This window comes from Ranitomeya variabilis, chromosome 1 (genome assembly GCF_051348905.1).
Source record: "Ranitomeya variabilis isolate aRanVar5 chromosome 1, aRanVar5.hap1, whole genome shotgun sequence".
NCBI classification, from domain to species: Eukaryota; Metazoa; Chordata; class Amphibia; order Anura; family Dendrobatidae; genus Ranitomeya; species Ranitomeya variabilis.
In genome coordinates, this window is record NC_135232.1 from 847075340 (window position 1) to 847096208 (window position 20869).

Genomic DNA, 20869 nt, shown 5'->3' on the forward strand with positions numbered 1-20869 from the left:
TGTATTTTAATTAAACGGTGGTCGTTAAGGGTACTTACTCCCTCATTGAGCGTCGGTGATTCCCCCGGGTGTCAGCTGTACATGACAGATGACACCCTGCAGTATCGGCCCCTGGCGGTTTTACGACCGATTGGGGACAATTAACCCCTTAAATACTGCTGTCAATCATGACAGCAGTATTTAAGTTGCTACAAGGAGGTCACAAGACCCCCTTAGTAACCATCAGACCCCTGCAGTGAGAATCGCTGGTCCCGATGGTACTCCAAGGTCATGTGATGTCCCCAGGGTACAGTGGCCTGTGAGATCCAGCAATAGACTGTAGTCACACTACTGGAATGCCCGCCAGGGCCGTGGGGTACTCGGTACTGGGTCCCGTACTTAAAGGGATGTGTCACGGTCGAGGCGACCCGGTCCGTGGCCCTGGGCGCCCATGTTAAGGGAAAAGTCTTTAAAGAGGTTTGTAAAACAATAAATGTTCGTGACGCCACCTGTGGTATTCGGTCAGAGTTAACCAACGCTGCTTAAAGGGGTCCTCTGGGGAGGGGTCCTCTGGGGAGTGATGGCACTGCAGCAAAGATGGTATGGCTTCCCACAGATGAAGCTGGGGTCCCCAGGGCTCCCGGTGTGTTTGGAAAAGATGGTGTGGTGCCAGAAATAAATAGAGGACTCAAGGTTGCAGTCTCTTTACCTGGTTTACTGATGCAAGGCAGCCACAGTCCAGGGTACCGGATCATAGGTACAGGTATGGTCCGGCTGGCTTGAAAATGAATCTGGAATTCCCTTTACCAGGTGGGGTTGGAAACCTTCCTTCTAGCGCTGTGTTGTAGTCCCTTGCTGCCTTAGGACTCACACAAGGTCCTCACGTTCTCTCTGTCCCCCCCTTGTTGGTAGGACACTAACCGTACGACAGGTAACTCGAGCCTTTTTACAGGATCACTATCACGACCTGGGCTCTATCTGCTATTGTGTCCTCGGGTATTAATGGTGGAAAGGTGACTTGAAGTCCAGCCGTCCACCGGTTTCTGCCGTGGGGCATTGAGTTACCCCCACAACCTCAGTCTTCTGGCTACCAGTATCTGCGCTCAGCATGGAGGAAGCTCAGTGGCACCTTCTCTCCCGCTCTCAACTCTCCTTTGCTCCTTTTTCTCCTTCACGCTCTTTACAGCTTGTTCCATCATTTTCTCTCTCCTTTCCAGGAGCTGCAGCACCTCACGTGGCTGCACTGCCACACACTTTCCTCACAGGAGCTGCAGATCTTCTCGTCTACACAGCCCCTTTCCTCTGTCTCTCTCACAGACTTACTGACTACTTTCCCTCCACCCAGAGTACATATATATATATATATATATATAGGGGAGCCACCCACAAACTTGATCAGAGCTCCCCCTTCTGGCCTGGAGTAAGAACATATTGCATGTTTGTGATTACCTGATAAATGGGATCCTTCCTCGCTTCCAAGCATGACGTCACATAAAACATCGCATAGCACTCAGACCACTGTTACATCATGGGGAAGCTCAGATCTGTGATTATTTTCTCATGCTGATTCAGCATGAGAGAATAATTGCAGCATGCTACAATTGGCAGCGAGACTCGGCCCACATGCACCAATACAAGTCTAAGGGTGCGAGTGAAACCTCACATGTCACCCGAGAGCAGTGTGATTTCCGCCAACACCGGCTGCAGAGGAGATGGCGAAATTACTTTCTCTGTCTCCTTCGCAACTGTACTCTGATCCTGTCATGCGAGAGGATCGTAGCACAGTAGCATGACACTCGGCTTTCGCTCGCAGCAGAGCAGGAGCCAAGGGTATCAGCATATCGCATCCAATGCACTCACATCGGATGTTATACACTAGTGTGACTTCGACCATAAGCTGAGTCTCATAGTCACACTCACTAAGACACTGACAGTCTCATGCACTGCTGTACATGGGTACAGCAGTGTATGAGACAAGTGATCAAAATGAAAATTATACATGTCCTACAGTGGGACTAAGTAAAAAAAAGTGAAGAAAAAGTAAAATAAAATATGTCAAAAAGTTAAAAAAATAAATAAATTACACACGAAGCACTAAAATCCATTTTGCCACTCAAAAACAAAAAAAGTACACATGATTGGTATCGCCACATCTGGAACAACCCGCTCTATAAAACTGGCATGTTATTTATTCTGTTTGGTGGTCGCCTTGAAAAAAATGAAATAGCAAACATACAAAAAATTTAATTTTTATTCATCATAATTACTTACAGAAAAAGTCAAAGATCAAAAAGTCATATGTAAAAAAATGCTTTAAATGAAAACGCCAAACTGTCCCACATAAAACAAGCCCCAATATGGCCCATTCAGCAAAAAAATAAAAAAAGAGTTCTCAGAATATGACGAAGTAAAAATAAATTCATTTTTGTAAAATATTCTTTTTAGTCTGTAAAAAGAGCAAAGCATAAAAAAATATAAATCTGGTATCGCTGTAATCGTACTAACCTGAGGAATAAATCGGTCACCTCTCCATTACTAAGCTGTGGGCTTGAAGTCACCGGATACTACAAAGGTGACATCAACCCCACAAATATGAACCCCACTTGCCACCGCTACAGGTGAAATGGGAAGAGCAAGGCAAAGCGCCAGAATTGGCTCATCTAATAGATGCGCTTTTTCTGGGCAGCTGCAGGCTGCTATTTTTAAGCTGAGGGCCCAAGATCCATGGCCAATTACCAGCCTGAGATTACCAGCCCCCAGCTGTCTGCTTTACCAAGTCTGGCTGTTTAAAAAAATCAGAGTGAGGACCCTTCTATTCTTGATAACCAGCCTTGCTGAAGCTGACAGCTGAGGGTTGCATCCCCCAGATGTGAGTTTTGCCTTTCTGGTCATCAAATATTCAGTGAAACCCATGCTGTTTTTAAAAAATATATATTTATTTACACTGCAAGTGCCGGCTGATGAAGACTCCCATCAGCCGCTCCTGCTCTCACTGTTATTAGCAGCAGGCATTGGCTGATGGGAGCAATAGTCCCATCAGCCAACACCAGTGACCGAAAATAAGCTTTATACCTCCGAACAAAGCTGCGGGCCCTCATACAGCTTTGTTCTCGAAAAAATTAAACAGTTACAGCTTTCAGAATATGGCGACATAAAAACCTACTTTTTATAAAAAAGCATTTTGCTGTGTGATAGCAGCAATACCTAAAAAAATTATATTAATCTGGTTTTGCTGGAATCACACCCAAAAAATAAATCCACCTTATCATTTATACTGCACGGTGAACCACACAAAAATAAAAATAAGAACTATTCTTGCATTGCTGTCTATGTGTTTATTCTGCCTCCCAAAAATCGGAACAAGGCTTGGCTTACATTTATCCTGGAGCGCCCCACCAGGGCAGCAGGGAACTCGGTACCGGGTCTGGTCTTAAAGGGGATGTCAAGGTGGCTGCAACCCGGTCCGTGGCCCTGGGCGCCCAATTAAAGGGAAAGGTCTTTTAAGGGATATTATGAATAAAGTCTATTGTTTGTGATGCCACCTGTGGTGTTCGGTCAGTGAGGACTGACGGTGCCTAAAGGGGTCCTCTGGGTTGATGGTATGCATCAAGATGGTCACGCTTCCCACAGGTGAAGCGGGGTCCCCAGGGCTTCCCAAGTGTATGGCAAGATGGTGTAAGCCGATAAATGAGCAAAGAACGAGGACACAGGTTTGCAAAGTTTTTACCTGGTTTACTGATGGTAGTAGTAGTAGTAGTCCTCAGTCCAGGGTACCAAGTGCAGTGTAGCTGTAGTCTGACCGGCTTGGAGGCAATAGCAGATCCCTCTTCCAGTGAGGTCCGTAAGCCTTTCCTACTTGCGCTGTTTAGTTGGTTAGGTCCCTGCCGCTTGAAGCTCAGTGCAAGTCCCCTCTCTCCTGTCCTAAGACAGATGTCTGTACGATAGGCAGTTTGAGCCTGTTTATAGGGACTCTATCATGCCCCGGGCTCTAAAGTTACTGCTTCACCTCAGACTTGATGCAGGCAATTGACATACAGTCCTATGCCCTCCGGTTCTGCTAAGTGTCCTAGAGTCCCACTATAGCCTCGGGCTCCCGGTACCCGGTTCTTCGCTCTGGCTCCCAGAGTGTCCATCTGCTGTTCCCCTGCTGAGCCTCTTCCTCCTCTGTGCTTATTCCCTCTTAGCTCCTCCACAATTCAGCTCTCCTTCTGCTTCTCACTCTTTCCAGGGGTAGCAGCTCCCTCATGGCTGCTCGGCCCCCACGTCTGCTCCAGACGTCCTTCTACTCTCCTCTCCTCTCCTCTCTCAGACTGGCTACAAACTGACTCCTTCTCCAGACCAGGAAACATAAAGTGCAAGGAAGCTCCCCTGAATACAGGTCCTGAGCTCCCCATCCTGGCCTAGATTCAGATGTGTTGATTGCGAGTGCCTTACCTGATAGAAAGAATCTCCCTTGCCTCCAAGCGTGACATCACCCTCCCCGAAAGGAAGGCAACATCACTGCAACAATCGGTTACCTGGGGTGTTGCAATCCTGCGCTCTCCGCTGAGCTCTTACATCAGGATTTCCATCTAAATTCCTCACAATTGCGATACAGACAAAACCCCAGACAGAACCACTCACTTATGAGGCAGATGGAGTCACTTTGGACTGGTCTCTGTTCCGGTGGTGTCCCACCATTTAAGGCGTCTTTGTAGCGCACAAGTGATCTCTGCACGCCTAAACAGATGGATACCACCAGACCAGATGCCAAACGGAGTACGAAGTGTTTCCATCTGCCTCATTATGGTGGGTGATTCCCTTGGGGGTTTCATCTGAATTGCATTTTTGTGGGATTTACACTGATACCCCAAAGTAAATCCTCAGCATAGAACACAAGAATGTGATCCCAACTTTATACTAGAAGCGATCAAAAAATGTTATGTACCCAAAAATGTTACAGATAAAAACCCTAATTTATCCCGCACAAAACTAGCCCACACTCACGTCCGTCATCTGTCACTGGAACTATAGGGGTTCCTATGTTACTGGTAAAACAAAGTCTCTTGAAAAGCGACGTGGCTCCCAAATTCAAATGACCCCCTACTTCCGAGCCCCATTTTGCCTAAACCACAGTAATCGGCCATATGTTTTGCATTATTGTAATGGAGAGAAGGCACTTAACAATTTACAGGTGCAGATCACCAGAAGCACAAGCTGGGCACAATGTATGGGGCGCTACAATATTTAGGGGCTCTACACTGTATAGGGCACAGTATATGGGTACTAGACTGGCAGATTTACAATTCTTCAGAAAAATAGCCTGGCTTGGATGTTACAAAATAGTCACTGCAGCCGTAGATGAATTAATTGAGAGGTGCAGTTTCTACAATGCCATCACTTTTGTGTTTTTTCTGCTGTTCTGGTGCCTTCAGGGCTAAATGTCACCCGCAAATCTCAGCCCTGATGTGTGACCCAACAGTAATTTCTGACAACATTTGGGGCAGCACCATGTTTGGGAGAAATTGCACAAGAAATTGTGGGGTCTAATTTCATGTATTTACCCTTGTGTACCTCACAAATTTGCAGCAAATACAAAAATTTAATTTTTACCAATAAAATTTCATATTTCCATGTCTCAATGTTATATAATTCTGTGAGGCACTTATGGGTTCAAAATACTCACTATGACCCTAGATGAATTCCTTGAACGGTCTAGTTTCCAAAATGGGGTCACTTGTGGGAGGTTTCTGCTGTTTTCACATGTCAGGGGTCTTCAAATGCGACATCTCATTCACAATCTATCCCAGGAAAAGTGATCTTTCCTTTCCTAGCCCTGCCATGTGCCCAAGCAGAAGTTTTTGACCACATATGAGGTATAGTCATGTTCGGGATACATTGTGCAACAAATTATAGGGCCCATTTTCTCCTATTATCCATTGTTAAGGTAACAAATTTGGGGCAAAAATAACATTTTTGTGAAAAAAAAATGAAAATTTTCAATATGACAACCTAATGTTATTAAATTCTGTGTAGTACCTGTGGGTTCAAAATGCTCACTACACCCCTGGTTAAAATCCTAGAGAGGTGTAGTTTCCAAAATTAGATAAATTGTGGGGGGATTTCAACTTTTGACACATCAAGGGCTCTCCAAATGTGACATGATGCCCGCAGACCATTCTATCAAAGTCTGCATTCCAAAATGTCACTCCTTTCTTTCCTAGCTCTGCTTGTGCTCCTAAATAGTAGTTTTCCTCCATATACTCGGGAGAAATTGCAAAACGAATTTCAGAGTCCATTTTCTCATGTTACCCTTGAGTAATAAAAATTGGGGCTAAAAGTACATATTTGTGGGTAAGATGTGATTTTTTATTTTCACAGCTCTACGTTATAAACTTCTGTGAAGCATCTGAGGGTTCAAGGTGCTCACCACACATCTAGGTACATTTCTTGAGGGATCTAGTTTCCAAAATAGGGTCACTTGTAGGGGGTTTCCACTGTTTCGGCACATCAGATGCTGTCCAATCTTGATGTGGCATTCACTCTCGATTCCAGCCATTTTTGTGTTCAAAAAGTCAAACAGTGTGCATTTTTTCCTGTTACCCTTGTGAAAATAACAAATTTCAGCTAAAGTAAAATTTTTGTGAAAAAAGTGAAATGTTCATTTTTTTCCTTTCACATTGGCTTTAGTTCCTGTGAAGCACCAGAAGGGTTAATAAACTTCTTGAATGTGGTTTTGAGTACTTTGAGGCATGCAGATTTTAGAATGGTGTCACTTTTGGGTATTTTCTGTCATATAGCTCTCCCAAAGTCACTTCAAATGTGATGTGGTCCCTAAAAAAATTGGTCTTGTAAATTTTGTTGGAAAAATTTGAAATAGCTGATCAAATTTTAACCCTTCCAACTTCCTAACAAAAAATATGTTTATAAAATAATGCATATATAAAGTAGATATGTGGGTGGGAAATGTTATTTATTCACTAGTTGGAAAATTGCAAAATGTTTGAAATTTGTTCCAAATTTCCTATATTTTCATAAGTAAATGCAAGTAATATTGAACAAATATTACCACTATTATGAAGTACAATATGTCATGAGAAAATATTCTCAGAATCAGTGGGATCCATTGAAGCATTCCAGAGTTATTGCCACATAGCGTGTCACTTGCAGATTTCAAAAGTTTGGCCTGGTCATTAACATCAAAATTGGCTCGGTCACCAATGGGTTAAAAAAATGTTATTACTATCACTAATATTTTTGAATAAAATAGATAGGATCTCTAATTCAAGACCCACATCTCTTAGGCCAGGTTCACATTAGCATATGTGTGCGCAGCGTATACCTGCGTACCGATCCGCATGCGTCTTGAATACATATATTTAACATTGTGTATGCAGGGACATGTGTTAGCATGCGTTCCCATGCGTATGCGTATGCATGCGTCATTTCATGGCATATAGCGAACACAACATGTTGCATTTTTTGAGGAGTCAATTTAGTGCAGACAAACGCATGTGGATGAGTGCGTCAAAACAACACATTACTGTCTATGGGAATGCATTGGTATGCTAGGACATGCGTACCCATGCGTTTGATACGCATGCATACTTCACACTAATGATGTCCAGGAAATGATGTCGCCACCTGCAAAATTCCTGATGTATAAAAGGGGGTCTGGAGACAGGAAGTCATTACTCTCAAGACTCTGGATGCGAGCACAAGACTCTGGACAAGACTCTGGATGTAAGTATAGAAGATTTGAACATGTATGTCTGTCTCTCACTGCATTCTGTACTATGTACTTATGTTTTGTTTTCTGTTCCTTCTAGACTGTGTGTTTTTCCTGTCCTGGACTCCTTGCCTGGCTTGCTCCTTCCTGTCTGTGATTTCCTTTTGTGGATTGCTCCTGTGGCCCTGTGTAAGGAAGAGTGTGTGTATTATGTTGCTCTGCCCAGTCTCACACTCTGCCCAGTTTCACACCCTTCATCACTTTGTGTCTTATGTTTTCCTTTTTTTTTACTTGTAGACTGTGCGGTGCTGCTATTCCCATTTTGTGCTGCTTTTCTGGTGCTGTGCTGCTGTCCCCGTGTTGTGCTCTTGTTCCGGTGCTGTGCTGCCTGCTGTGCTGTTTGACTGCTGCCTGTAATGTAAGTGTTGGCCTTTAAAAATGTTTTTTCCTTTGGCTGTTTTAACAAGTTCAATTTTTCTTATTTGTTCTTCTCTGTAGTGTTTCACTTGACTGATGCCTGCTCTTCAAACATGTCCTCCAGAAGACCTGACTGCTTCCCAGGGTTGACATGACACTGTGTAATCACAGTTGATATACTGATTAGTATGTATTGACTGGCCATACTACACATGTGGCAAATCATGTATTTTCTTTAAGGGAACCTTCCAGTGTGGAAGAGCAGGAGCAGTCAAGTGGAAATGAATCTTCCCAGGGTCCTTGGATTCAAATTCCTGAGGAGGAAAGATAAGGTGTAAGTATTCTTTTCATTATCAGACTTGTTATTGGATTTTTTTTTGTATATTTAAAACTGTAGTACTTATTTTTTTTTAAATAATTTTATTTGATCTATATGTTCGACAACGTGTGGAAGGCCAAAATGTCATTGACAATGACCTATTCATTCCACTGGTTCAAGACCGTGTAACGTTGTGGGACCCTCGTGATCGTAATCATTCCAACTCAGTATTGATTCAACGACTCTGGGAAGAAGTGACCAGATCTCTGTTGGATGATTGGGATCATGCAAGGCCAAAAGTCAGAAAGAATTTTCGTAAGTATTGCAATGTGGTCTCTGTTTTGCTGTAAATGTTGTCTTTTTTTACAATCAATTTTTTTTTTCTTCCCCCTTCACAGTGAAGAGAGTAAAAGTTTGTTGGCGATCGATGAAGGATCGCTTCAATAAGGATATCAGACAGGAGATGCGGATTAAAAGTGGTGCTGCTCCAAAGCTTTCAAAGTATAAATACAATCGTGTGCTGTCTTTTCTGAGTCCTGAACTTATCTTTTTGTTGTCTGACTATTATATAAACTTTAAAAAAAATTTTAGCATTGTTTTTCTTTTATTTTACAAACAGAACCTGGAGCAACACTATGGAACCTGGATCTTCCTCTGTTGGAGCGGCCACTCATCGAGCAGCCAACGAACAGTCCCAATCATCCACCAGCAATGTAGCAATCAGGCAGGCTTCATAGGCTGGGAAACAGGCAGCCGGTCCATCAGATTTTCCCCTCTCTCAGCCCTCTGCCACTGCTTTTATTGGGACTTCTCGTCAGCGGCAGAGGGCCTGGGAGAGGTCAGTCATGACCAAGTTTATTCACTTAAGCTCGGTCTTCCAGAATGGGATGAAGGTGATTGGAGACTCAGGTGAACGCACTTTTCCAAAAAGTCCACAGACGCCTTGACCGCCTGGAAGCCGACCTTCAGAGACCGGCGAGACATTTTTTTTCAGCAATAGAGCGGGACGTGTCGGAAAACCTTACACCAGGCATTGCAGCAGCAGCAGTCCCGAAGCTATCAGCCGCAGGCCAGATTTTACCAGCATCAACAAGCACAGCATCACTGGCCTGTTCCCCCAGTTCACAGCTACACCACGCTCCAGAGTGCAGCAGCCCTGCAGCAAGCAGCATCCACCACGCTCCAGAGTGCAGCATCCACCACGCTCCAGAGTGCAGCACCCCTGCAGCAAGCAGCATCCATCATGCTCCAGAGTGCAGCACCCCTGCAGCAAGCAGCATCCACCATGCTGCACAGTCCAGCACCACATGCTGCTACAGAGGCCAAAACTCCCACTCATACAACAAAGAAACTCAGAAAGACTCCCACTAATGATTTGGCGCAGCTCCGGAAAATGAAGACCAGGAGCAAGAAATGTCAGCCAAAAATGGTCCTTCCATCTCCACCGTCACCTCCCAATGTGTCTCTGTTGTCTAATTTGTCACTACCTTCCCTTGGCTGTCCCCCTTCCAATTTGTCTATCCCTTCCCACAGTTCAACTCCTAATGTTTTCTCTACTCCCAATGTGTCCAGTCCCATCCAGGAGCCAATCCTTCAATTAATTGCCCCTTCCCCTGTAACCCCTTCATCATCAAATTTTACTCAATCATCACAATCCAACACCCCCAAGGTCCACAATATATCACGGTCATACAGATCCCGAACATAAAACCAATTGTTTGTTGTTAAGTATTTTTTTTTATTTTGTTTGCACAATCCCTGTTTTCTTTGTCTTTTTATGCGAAAACAGACACGTGTGTATTGTATTAATGAGTCACGTTGTAACGGGTGTTTAACTGGAGGTGTTTTATTAGTAGTAAAGTCAGCAAATAATATGTAGTAAAGTCAGCAAACATATAACATTTCATTAAAGTGTATTAAACCATATCGTCGTGCCATGGAAGATGTCCAATATCCAAAACAAAATAAGCAGCAGACTTATCCCTCATGTGATGTGGGCAACTTCCACTGTAGTCCTCAGAGGGTGATCACGGTAATCCTGCAAAGTGGTATCAACAGGTTCGTCAAGTTCTAATTGTAGTCACTCTTTTGCCAGGATGTAATTGTGCATAACAACACACGCTTTGACCACATCATCAATTGTCTCAGTTTTTAGATTGATTGGTGTTCCCAAAACGCGCCATTTTGATGCCAGCAAACCAAAAGCACACTCCACAGTTCTTCGAGCCCTTGTCAGTTGGTAGTTGAAAACCCTTTTGGTGTGATTCAAGTTCCGACTCGAGTACGACTTTATGAGGTTGGCACACATTTGAAACGCCTCATCCCCAACCGCAACAAATGGCAATGGTGGTCCTTCAGTGTTCGGAAGAGGTTGTGTCGGTGGAAAATTAAAATTATTACCATACAAATGTTGGCCCATGTCAGAGTATTTGAAAGTCTGTGAGTCAGTTCATCGTCCAAATGAGCCAACGTCAACGGCGACAAATCGACACTCTGCATCTGCAATCGCCATGAGAACAATCGAAAAATATTTTTTGTAATTGAAATACTCGGATCCACTTCCATCAGGTTTCAAAATCCGAATGGGTTTGCCATCTACAGCCCCCACACAGTTAGGAAAATTACAAATTTCATTGAATTTTGCTGCATTTTTCAGCCAGAGTTCAGTTGTGAGTTGGAGGAGGAATTCTGCATGCAGAGCGTCACATAAAGCACGGCAGGTGTCTCCAACAATCCCAGAAAGGGTGTACACTCCAATCCAGAATTGGAAATGTAGAGATCTTAAGGTCTCTCCGGTAGCCAGGAATCTGACGAACAGAAAATGGGGAAAAAAAATCAATACATGGCTTTTCTAACAATAATACAAACGACGTGTTTATTTTTCAAAACTACATACCTCAGGTTCACCAACAGACGTTCCTCAGCAGGAATTGCTCTATGTAGTTACATGTCTTGCCTGGTGATGGATCCTCGCACACGTTGCAGCAATTTATCTTAGCTCTGTTCCGACATCCTCGTGTATTCTAAAAACTTCTCTGGGTTTTCACGTAGCTCAGTGTACGAGTGGTAGGCTCCACGGCTCTCTCGGACTTCAATGATGGGATGTTGCCAGTAGCAACGACGACGTCTTCTCCATCTTGCTCTTCTTCTTTCTTCTTCACAAGCCACAGCAAAGGCAAAAGCCAATTTAAATTCCAAATCCAGATTACGATAGAAGCGCTACATGCCAAGATCCATCTTGCTGCTGGATACAGCAGCAAAAGATGAGGATTTCATCTGTGTAGGGTCTATATATACAGAATCCCCATGAGACTCGCCCATTAGGTGTGGCTTTTGTCGAGGAAATTCTTCTGAAACAGCATTTGCTGCATAACAAAATTGTTTGCAAATTCGAATGCATGAGCTGAAAAAATGCAAACGCATGCAAAAACGCATGCACACGCAGTATTTTTTGGCGTCATGCGTAAGCTGATGCAGATATAAAACGCAGCGTAACCATGCGTTTGAATGCGTTTTGGCATGCGTTTGTGCATGCAGATGATACGCTACGCACAGAGACGCTAATGTGAAATTAGCCTTAGTAGTAGCTGAGATTTAATACAAATTCTACCTGAATCCCAATGTATAATTTCAAATTTAGTTTTTACACCTTTGTCTTTTTTTTTTTTGCAGATCACCTACCAGTTGTCCAGTTACAGTTAGTTTAGTTCAATTCATCATTTTTCATAGTTTTTTTTAAGCTTTTTAAGAATTAATGAATAATATGTAAAAATTACATTCCGTCAATGCTTGCCTTTTTTGTAAAATTTTGTTAATTGCCTTTTTATTGTTACATTTCAGAACATTTTACAGATCTAAAGCACATATCATCTCAGGAAATGTTCTTGCCAAAGAAATAAAGAATGAAGTCCAGAAAGAAGTAGAATCCTGGCTCTCCCTTGGGAATAAAAGGCCCCATCTTAGTGTGATTTTAGTGGGCGACAATCCTGCAAGCCATACCTATGTAAAGAACAAGATTAAAGCTGCAACTACTGTAGGTAATACTAGTAAATACAAAACAGTATGGTTGATTGATACTCACTGTACTAGACCTTGTCCAGTCATTATAGCATTGGGAGAATTCTTGGAATGGTAAAATCCTTGACATATTGACATATAGTTTTGACACATGTTTTTACCTGAACTGAAGAAATCTTCATACAATACATTGCCCAATTGGTGGTATATAAAGGATGATAATGAAAATTCACCAGATCAGGCTTGCGACACCAACATGTCTACCAGAGGCGTAGCTAGGGTTTTGGTTCAGGGTTGCGAAGCTTCTGAGTGGGCCCCTAACCAGGTAACCTTGATTACAACTCAATGATGCCCCCTAATAGTGGAGGAGAACCTCAGCAGATGACCGCGCTGTTACTGAAGATAATCTCTATATAACGACCAACATGGATATTACCGCCATACGGTCAGTGGTAGATACCAGCCCTACAAAACATATAAGAGATCACTGCACAGTTACAGATAATGACTTACCATTGACGTTCTTTATGATGGAATCGTCACTTTTCCCGTCTTTTCCATCTGGCCCAAACCGACATGACAACTTCTTCCAGCTACAACTCGTCTGCAGAGAAAACAACAAAGACACGTTTCACTTCTCACATTCCAGCCATCACAATCTATTCCCAACCTGCACAAACCCCTCATCCTGCTGATACCCCAATACTGAGCCACTGCTGCCATATGGATTACTGCACCTGATACCCCGAAACTGAGCCGCTGCTGCCATATGTGTCCCTATTACTGCCCCTGATACCCCAATACTGAGCCACTGCTGCCATATGGATTACTGCACCTGATACCCCGAAACTGAGCCGCTGCTGCCATATGTGTCCCTATTACTGCCCCTGATACCCCAATACTGAGCCACTGCTGCCATATGGATTACTGCACCTGATACCCCGAAACTGAGCCGCTGCTGCCATATGTGTCCCTATTACTGCATCTGATACCCCAATACTGAGCCGCTGCTGCCATATGTGTCCCTATTACTGCACCTGATACCCCGACACTGAGCTGCTGCTGCCATATGTGTCCCTATTACTGCCCCTGATACCCCAATACTGAGCCGCTGCTGCCATATGTGTCCCTATTACTGCACCTGATACTCCGACACTGAACCGCTGCTGTCGTATGTTACTGTAGCGCCCCCACTGCCGCAGGGCCGAGGGGTACCCGGTACCGGGCCTCTGAGTCTCTGCTCTGGGGTTGTCACGGTGGCTAGACCCGGTCCGTAACCCTGCTGAGGGGCATACAGTAAAAGATGTGGATGGTGGTAGTGGTGGTAGTGGTGCGGTGCAGTAAATAACGAGGACACCAGGTTGCAGTCTCTTTACCTCTTTACTGAAGGCTTCTGGGTCCTCAATCCGGAATACGGTTAACCGGGCTGCGCAAGTCCGGCCGATCCGATGGCACCTCCAGAGTTCCCGTTGCAGGTGGAAATCTGTGCCTTCCTTCTAGCGTTTGTGTGTTGTGGTCCTCCCCTGCTGTGCTTACGGGATAGTACCCCACAACTGTTGTGTCTGTTCCTCGTGTTCCCACACAACAACTCGATTCTGATGTTCTTCTTCTTCTCGCCCCCCAGATCTTATGGTAGGACGCACCCGTATGACGGGAAGGCTCAGAGCTCTTCCGGGACCCTTGAGTCGCCCCTCTCCAAAGGTTGCCCCCTATGTCTGCGTAGGTGATGTAGGTGAGACAGCCAGCCTATAGCTCTCTGTCCTGCCGTTGGTTTGAAGTAATGCTTAGAGCTCTGTACTTCCTCGGCATTCCGGCCACCGGTTATTTACGCCTCAGTAGAATGTTGCCTCGGTCTAACAGCACGACTCCTACTGGTATTTCTCCCTGTTGCGTTGATCTCGTTTCTCACTCAGCACAATAAATCTCGCTTCTTGTCCTTTCTTAGGGCACCGCCGCTATGAAGTGCAGGCGCGGTCCCGTAGCTTTCTCTATGATTGCCAGGCCTCTGTCAGGATCCCACCCCTGACAGGGACCCTACCGAATCTTCCCCTACAACACCCTCTGCCACAAGGTGTTGCCTGGTTCCAACCCAGTCAGCGTTCTCTCTAACTTCCTGCCTAACCCCCAGTTTTACCAGACTGCGAGGAGTGGCCTAATGAATAGTACCCTTAGCTCCCCCTGGAGGCCAGACTGTGAAATGTATTGGTGTATGTGATACCTGGTCAGATGAACTCCTTCAGTGCCATCAGACGTACCATAGCCCCCCTTAGCGGCGGAGCCACAGTACTGCAACGACCAGGACTCTGGGGCGCTGCATTACCCTATTACTGCCCCTGATACCCCAATACTGAGCCGCTGCTGCCATATGTGTCCCTATTACTGCACCTGATACCCCGACACTGAGCCGCTGCTGCCATGTGTCCCTATTACTGCCCCTGATACCCCAATACTGAGCCGCTGCTGCCATATGTGTCCCTATTACTGCACCTGATATCCCGACACTGAGCCGCTGCTGCCATGTGTCCCTATTACTGCCCCTGATACCCCAATACTGAGCCGCTGCTGCCATGTGTCCCTATTACTGCACCTGATACCCCGATACTGAGCCGCTGCTGCCGTATGTGTCCCTATTACTGCACCTGATACCCCAATACTGAGCCACTGCTGCCATATGTGTCCCTATTACTGCACCTGATACCCCGATACTGAGCCGCTGCTGCCGTATGTGTCCCTATTACTCCACCTGATACCCCGATACTGAGCCTCTGCTGCTGTATGTGACCCTATTACTGCACCCACTCTGTGGTTCTCTATACCCTCTAAATTCTGAAGCACCCCTCTATAATATAGTAATGCTGGGTGCAAGTGCCGTAGAAAACAGAGCCCACATTTTGCCCCCTAGAAAGTAATAATGCCCTCTGTGTGCCCCTTTGATAGTCACAGTAACCTGAGTTCCCCTATTACAATAAGTGCCCACTTTACATTTAATAATGTCCTGAGTCTTCCCCCTGTACAGCTCCCCTATACACAGTATAATGCCCCCTAACTGTATAGTACCACCCACACAGTATACTGACCCCTTAGTAGCCTTCAAACTGTTTGATGGCTCCAACACTGTAATCCCCACACTGTATGATGGCCCCATAGATAACCTCCATATAGTATAATGTGCCAGATAGTCCTCAATATAGTGTAGCGCCCCCACTGCCGCAGGGCCGAGGGGTACCCGGTACCGGGCCTCTGCTCTGGGGTTGTCACGGTGGCTAGCCCCGGTCCGTGACCCTGCTGAGGGGCGTACAGTGAATGATAGTTGTGGATGGTGGTGGTGGTGCGGTGCAGTAAATAACGAGGACACCAGGTTGCAGTCTCTTTACCTCTTTACTGAAGGTCTCTGGGTCCTCAGTCCGGAATACGGTTCACCAGGCTGCGCAAGTCCGGCCGGTCCAATGGCACCTCCAGAGTTCTCTTTGCAGGTGGAAATCTGTGCCTACCTGCTAGTGCTATGTGTTGTGGTCCTCCCCTGCTGTGCTTACGGGATAGTCCCCACAACTGTTGTGTCTGTTTCTCGTGTTCCCTCACAACAACTCGATTAGATGATGTTCTGCTAATCCTCCGTCCCTCCCGGTGTTATGGTTGGGACGCACCCGTATGACGGGTAGGCTCGGAGCTCTTCCGGGACCCTAGCGTCGCCCCTCTCCACAGGTTGCCCCCCATGTCTGCATAGGTGATTTAGGTGAGACAGCCCGCCTGTGACTGACTGTCCTGCCGTTGGTTTGAAGTATTGCCTGGAGCTAGATATATGAATACTTCCTCGGCGTTCCGGCCGCCGGTTGTGCGCCTCAGTAGGATGTTGCCTCGGTCTTACAGCACGACTCCTACTGGTATTCTCCTTCTTGCTTTGATCTCGTTTCTCACTCAGCACAATATATCTCGCTTCCGATCCTTTCTTAGGGCACCGCCGCTATGCTGAGCAGGCACGGTCCCGTGACGTTCCTTCTTGTAGCCAGGCCTCTGTCAGGGTCCCAAACCTGACAGGGACCCTACCGAATCTTCCCCCACAACACCCTCTGCCACCAGGTGTTGTCTGGTCCAACCCAGTCAGCTTTCTGTCTAACTTCCTGCCTGACCCCCAGTTTACCCACACGGTGAGGAGTGGCCTAATAAATAGCACCCTTAGCTCCCCCTGGAGGCCCGACTGTGAAATGTATTGGTGTATGTGATACCTGGTCAGATGAACTCCTTCAGTGCCATCAGACGTACCATAGCCCCCCTTAGCGGCGGAGCCACAGTACTGCAACGACCAGGACTCTGGGGCGCTGCACTCCCCCCCGGTTAAATCCAGTACTCTGGGACTGGGAAGAAAACAACAATACATGTCAGCAAAAAGACATACAATTTTTGTGAGTGCAATAACAATAAGCATATTTGAACTGAGCTTCCCTTTATGGGAGGTGAGGACACTTGAACGTTACAAACATGGTTAAATACTTTTAAATAACTTTTCTTACCCAACCGGGTATTCTACTAAGTGCAAAATTTTAAAACATTAATTCAACATTGCCTTTAAGGATGTACACTCTAAATCCACTAAAGACCTTCTTATAACACATTATAAGGCTTGAGCAACTGTGCTACATTCTCCTACTTTACGTCTGCAGGACCGCCTGTCCTAACGGCTCCAGACCTACTGCCTCTCCTTTCTATTACAGGACCGCTCCTTTCAGCCCGAGCCTTCTGTCCTTCCACTACTATACACAGTATAGAACATGTTTTTCTTTCAGTTTAAAAGCACTGAGCCATCTCTATATGGCTCCTAAGAGGACTCACCACTAACCCCTACGGGTTTACTTCCTGTCCTCATTCTTCTATTAACATTATTGAACATTTCTTACAATCAACTAATTGGTTACATTTAACTTTCACATATCAACATTATTACTTCTTCTTTCAAAGCATCATCATTCCTTAAGTGCTATCGATGAACATCCCCTTTAAGAGGGGACCAAGTCTCTATAAGGTAGTGCAACTTTTCAAGCTGCAAGTCCGTATGCAGCAAGGACTCCAGTACAAGTTCCAAGAATCGTATCTTCGCAAAGAGTCCGTCTTTTATATAAAACCAGTAGGGTAGGGAGCACCTTTAAGAAGGTGCAAACTATATACAATAAGTTTGTATCATGCACTGTTCATGATTCCAGCAGTTTTTAATAATGGAGCAAAAGGTAGAAAACAAACCAAAAAGCAGAAACAATAGGGATCCCGGGTCAACAAAGGGATCCCTTTAAGAGTTAACCCTGGACGGGTTTAGCAGCAACACGGTGAAAACAGTTAACTTATTTACAGTCATTAAAACTTATTCACTACTCAGTTTCTGGCAGCCCCCACCGAGGCTTTACCTGGCAGGTGGCTTTCTGCGGCCCGGATAGGCTGAACTCCAAGTCCACTCCCGCGGCCAGGTGTACCCCGTGGGTTCGGGTCTTCTGCACGACCAGGTCGTGCGCTGCAATGAGGGTCTGTGTGAGTCGATGGATGATGCTGGCAGCGGCGGCGGCGGCAGCAGCGGCTTCAGCGGCGAGCTCCTCCCCCTCGGTTCGGGATACCGCCAGAACGGCGGTGCAGCGCTGCATATCCCGGGCCCACCAGCTGCTCCCCTTTAGGTGCCGGCGATATGTGACCACATCCCCCGGCTTCAGGAAGGACTTGGCGCCGTCTCCGCACAGGCAGGGCTCCACTTCATCCCGGGTGATGCGGACTCTCAGGGCTGTCCCGATCTCCTGCACGAAGCCCTTTCCTGTCTGAGGCAGGTAAACAATCACGACGCCCCACTTCGGCAGGGAGCCCTCTAGCAGCTCACCTCGCTCCTCCCGCTCCACTTCCCGCTGGAACTCCGCAATCAGGTGATTCCTGTACTCTCCCCAAGGGAAGGGCCCCATGTCTGGCCCCCTCGGTTCTTTGGGAGCAGGCGGCAGGAATGCTGGAGCGCCAGTGGCCGCAGTGGCGGCCGGGTCTGGTGCAGAGGTGAGGCGATCTCCCTGGGGGTCGCGGCACTCAGTACCCCTACCTGGGGTGACTCCTCCAGCGTCACTCCTTTCCCCTGGGGGAGGCACACGGGCTGGGGACTGCGCAGGCAAAGGGTGCCCCATCGACAGCTCCCACGGATCCAGATCCTCCAGCGGGGGCATATCCGAATAATCCTCCGGTGACGGGGGTCGATGCGGGGCCATACTTTTCTGCAGGCCTTCTCCAGTCTCCAGTCCCACCTCATCTGAGTCATAGTTTCGTTTCTTCGGTCTCCGCCCGCCATAGAAGATCAGGAGGCGGATCTCCCCTGTTGACGGGCCCGCCCTTAGGATGCAACAATATTTAGACTGGGCGGCCATTGTCCTTCGCGCTCTTCAGCTGGTCTACGCCTACTCCACGCCCCTCTTCTCTTCCTGTGCTCTCCTCAACGCTGTAATGGTGGCGGATTTTGGCGGTAAATGGCGCAGCACAGTCTTTGCAACAAAGTACAGTCCAAGTATAATAAATCACAGTTCCAAGGCACACATGACCTGATTCTTCAGGCTTAAGTAGATCCTGTTCGTGACGCCAAGTTGTAGCGCCCCCACTGCCGCAGGGCCGAGGGGTACCCGGTACCGGGCATCTGAGTCTCTGCTCTGGGGTTGTCACGGTGGCTAGGCCCGGTCCTTGACCCTGCTGAGGGGCGTACAGTGAATGATAGTTGTGGATGGTGGTGGTGGTGCGGTGCAGTAAATAACGAGGACACCAGGTTGCAGTCTCTTTACCTCTTTACTGAAGGTCTCTGGGTCCTCAGTCCGGAATACGGTTCACCAGGCTGCGCAAGTCCGGCCGGTCCAATGGCACCTCCAGAGTTCTCTTTGCAGGTGGAAATCTGTGCCTACCTGCTAGTGCTATGTGTTGTGGTCCTCCCCTGCTGTGCTTACGGGATAGTCCCCACAACTGTTGTGTCTGTTTCTCGTGTTCCCTCACAACAACTCGATTAGATGATATTCTGCTAATCCTCCGTCCCTCCCGGTGTTATGGTTGGGACGCATCCGTATGACGGGTAGGCTCGGAGCTCTTCCGGGACCCTAGCGTCGCCCCTCTCCACAGGTTGCCCCCCATGTCTGCATAGGTGATTTAGGTGAGACAGCCCGCCTGTGACTGACTGTCCTGCCGTTGGTTTGAAGTATTGCCTGGAGCTAGATATATGAATACTTCCTCGGCGTTCCGGCCGCCGGTTGTGTGCCTCAGTAGGATGTTGCCTCGGTCTTACAGCACGACTCCTACTGGTATTCTCCTTCTTGCTTTGATCTCGTTTCTCACTCAGCACAATATATCTTGTTTCTGATCCTTTCTTAGGGCACCGCCGCTATGCTGAGCAGGCACGGTCCCGTGACGTTCCTTCTTGTAGCCAGGCCTCTGTCAGGGTCCCAAACCTGACAGGGACCCTACCGAATCTTCCCCCACAACACCCTCTGCCACCAGGTGTTGTCTGGTCCAACCCAGTCAGCTTTCTGTCTAACTTCCTGCCTGACCCCCAGTTTACCCACACGGTGAGGAGTGGCCTAATAAATAGCACCCTTAGCTCCCCCTGGAGGCCCGACTGTGAAATGTATTGGTGTATGTGATACCTGGTCAGATGAACTCCTTCAGTGCCATCAGACGTACCATAGCCCCCTTAGCGGCGGAGCCACAGTACTGCAACGACCAGGACTCTGGGGCGCTGCAATAGCATAAGGCAGCACCCTTATAGGCAGACCCTGTAGAATAAGGCAGCACTCCCCTCTATAGCCAGATCCTGTATATAAGGCAGCACTCCCCCCATAGGCAGATCCTGTATATAAGGCAGCACTCCCCCCTATAGGCAGATCCTGTATATAAGGCAGCACTCCCCCCTATAGGCAGATCCTGTATATAAGGAAGCACTCCCCCAGATAGGCAGATCCTGTAGAATAAAGCAGCATTCCCCCTATAGGCAGATCCTGTATATAAGGCAGCATTCCCCCTATAGGCAGATCCTGTATATAAGGCAGCACTCCCCCCTATAGGCAGATACTGTAGAATAAGGCAGCACTCCCCCTATAGGGAAGATAATGAATGTAAGGCAGCACTCCCCCTATAGGCAGATCCTGTATATAAGGCAGCACTCCCCCCTATAGGCAGATCCTGTATATAAGGCAGCACTCCCCCTATAGGCAGATCCTGTATATAAGGCAGCACCCCCCCTATAGGCAGATCCTGTATATAAGGCAGCACTCCCCCCCTTATAGGCAGATACTTTAGAATAAGGCAGCACTCCCCCCTATAGGCAGATCCTGTATATAAGGCAGCACTCCCTCCCCATAGGCAGATCCTGTATATAAGGCAGCACTCCCCCCATAGGCAGATCCTGTATATAAGGCAGCACTCCCCAAATAGGTTGATCCTGT

The 20869-nt window shown here is 46.9% G+C and overlaps 1 protein-coding gene across 1 annotated transcript in view; it reads left to right on the top strand.

Annotated features, from left to right (window-relative positions):
- The window catches only part of MTHFD2L (methylenetetrahydrofolate dehydrogenase (NADP+ dependent) 2 like), a 121014-nt gene that overhangs the window by 12140 nt on the left and 88005 nt on the right, over positions 1 to 20869 (top strand). The window contains exon 2 of the mRNA XM_077261988.1: positions 12264 to 12460. Within this exon, the coding sequence (XP_077118103.1) occupies positions 12264 to 12460 (197 nt within the window). The remainder of the gene's footprint in view (positions 1 to 12263; positions 12461 to 20869) is intronic.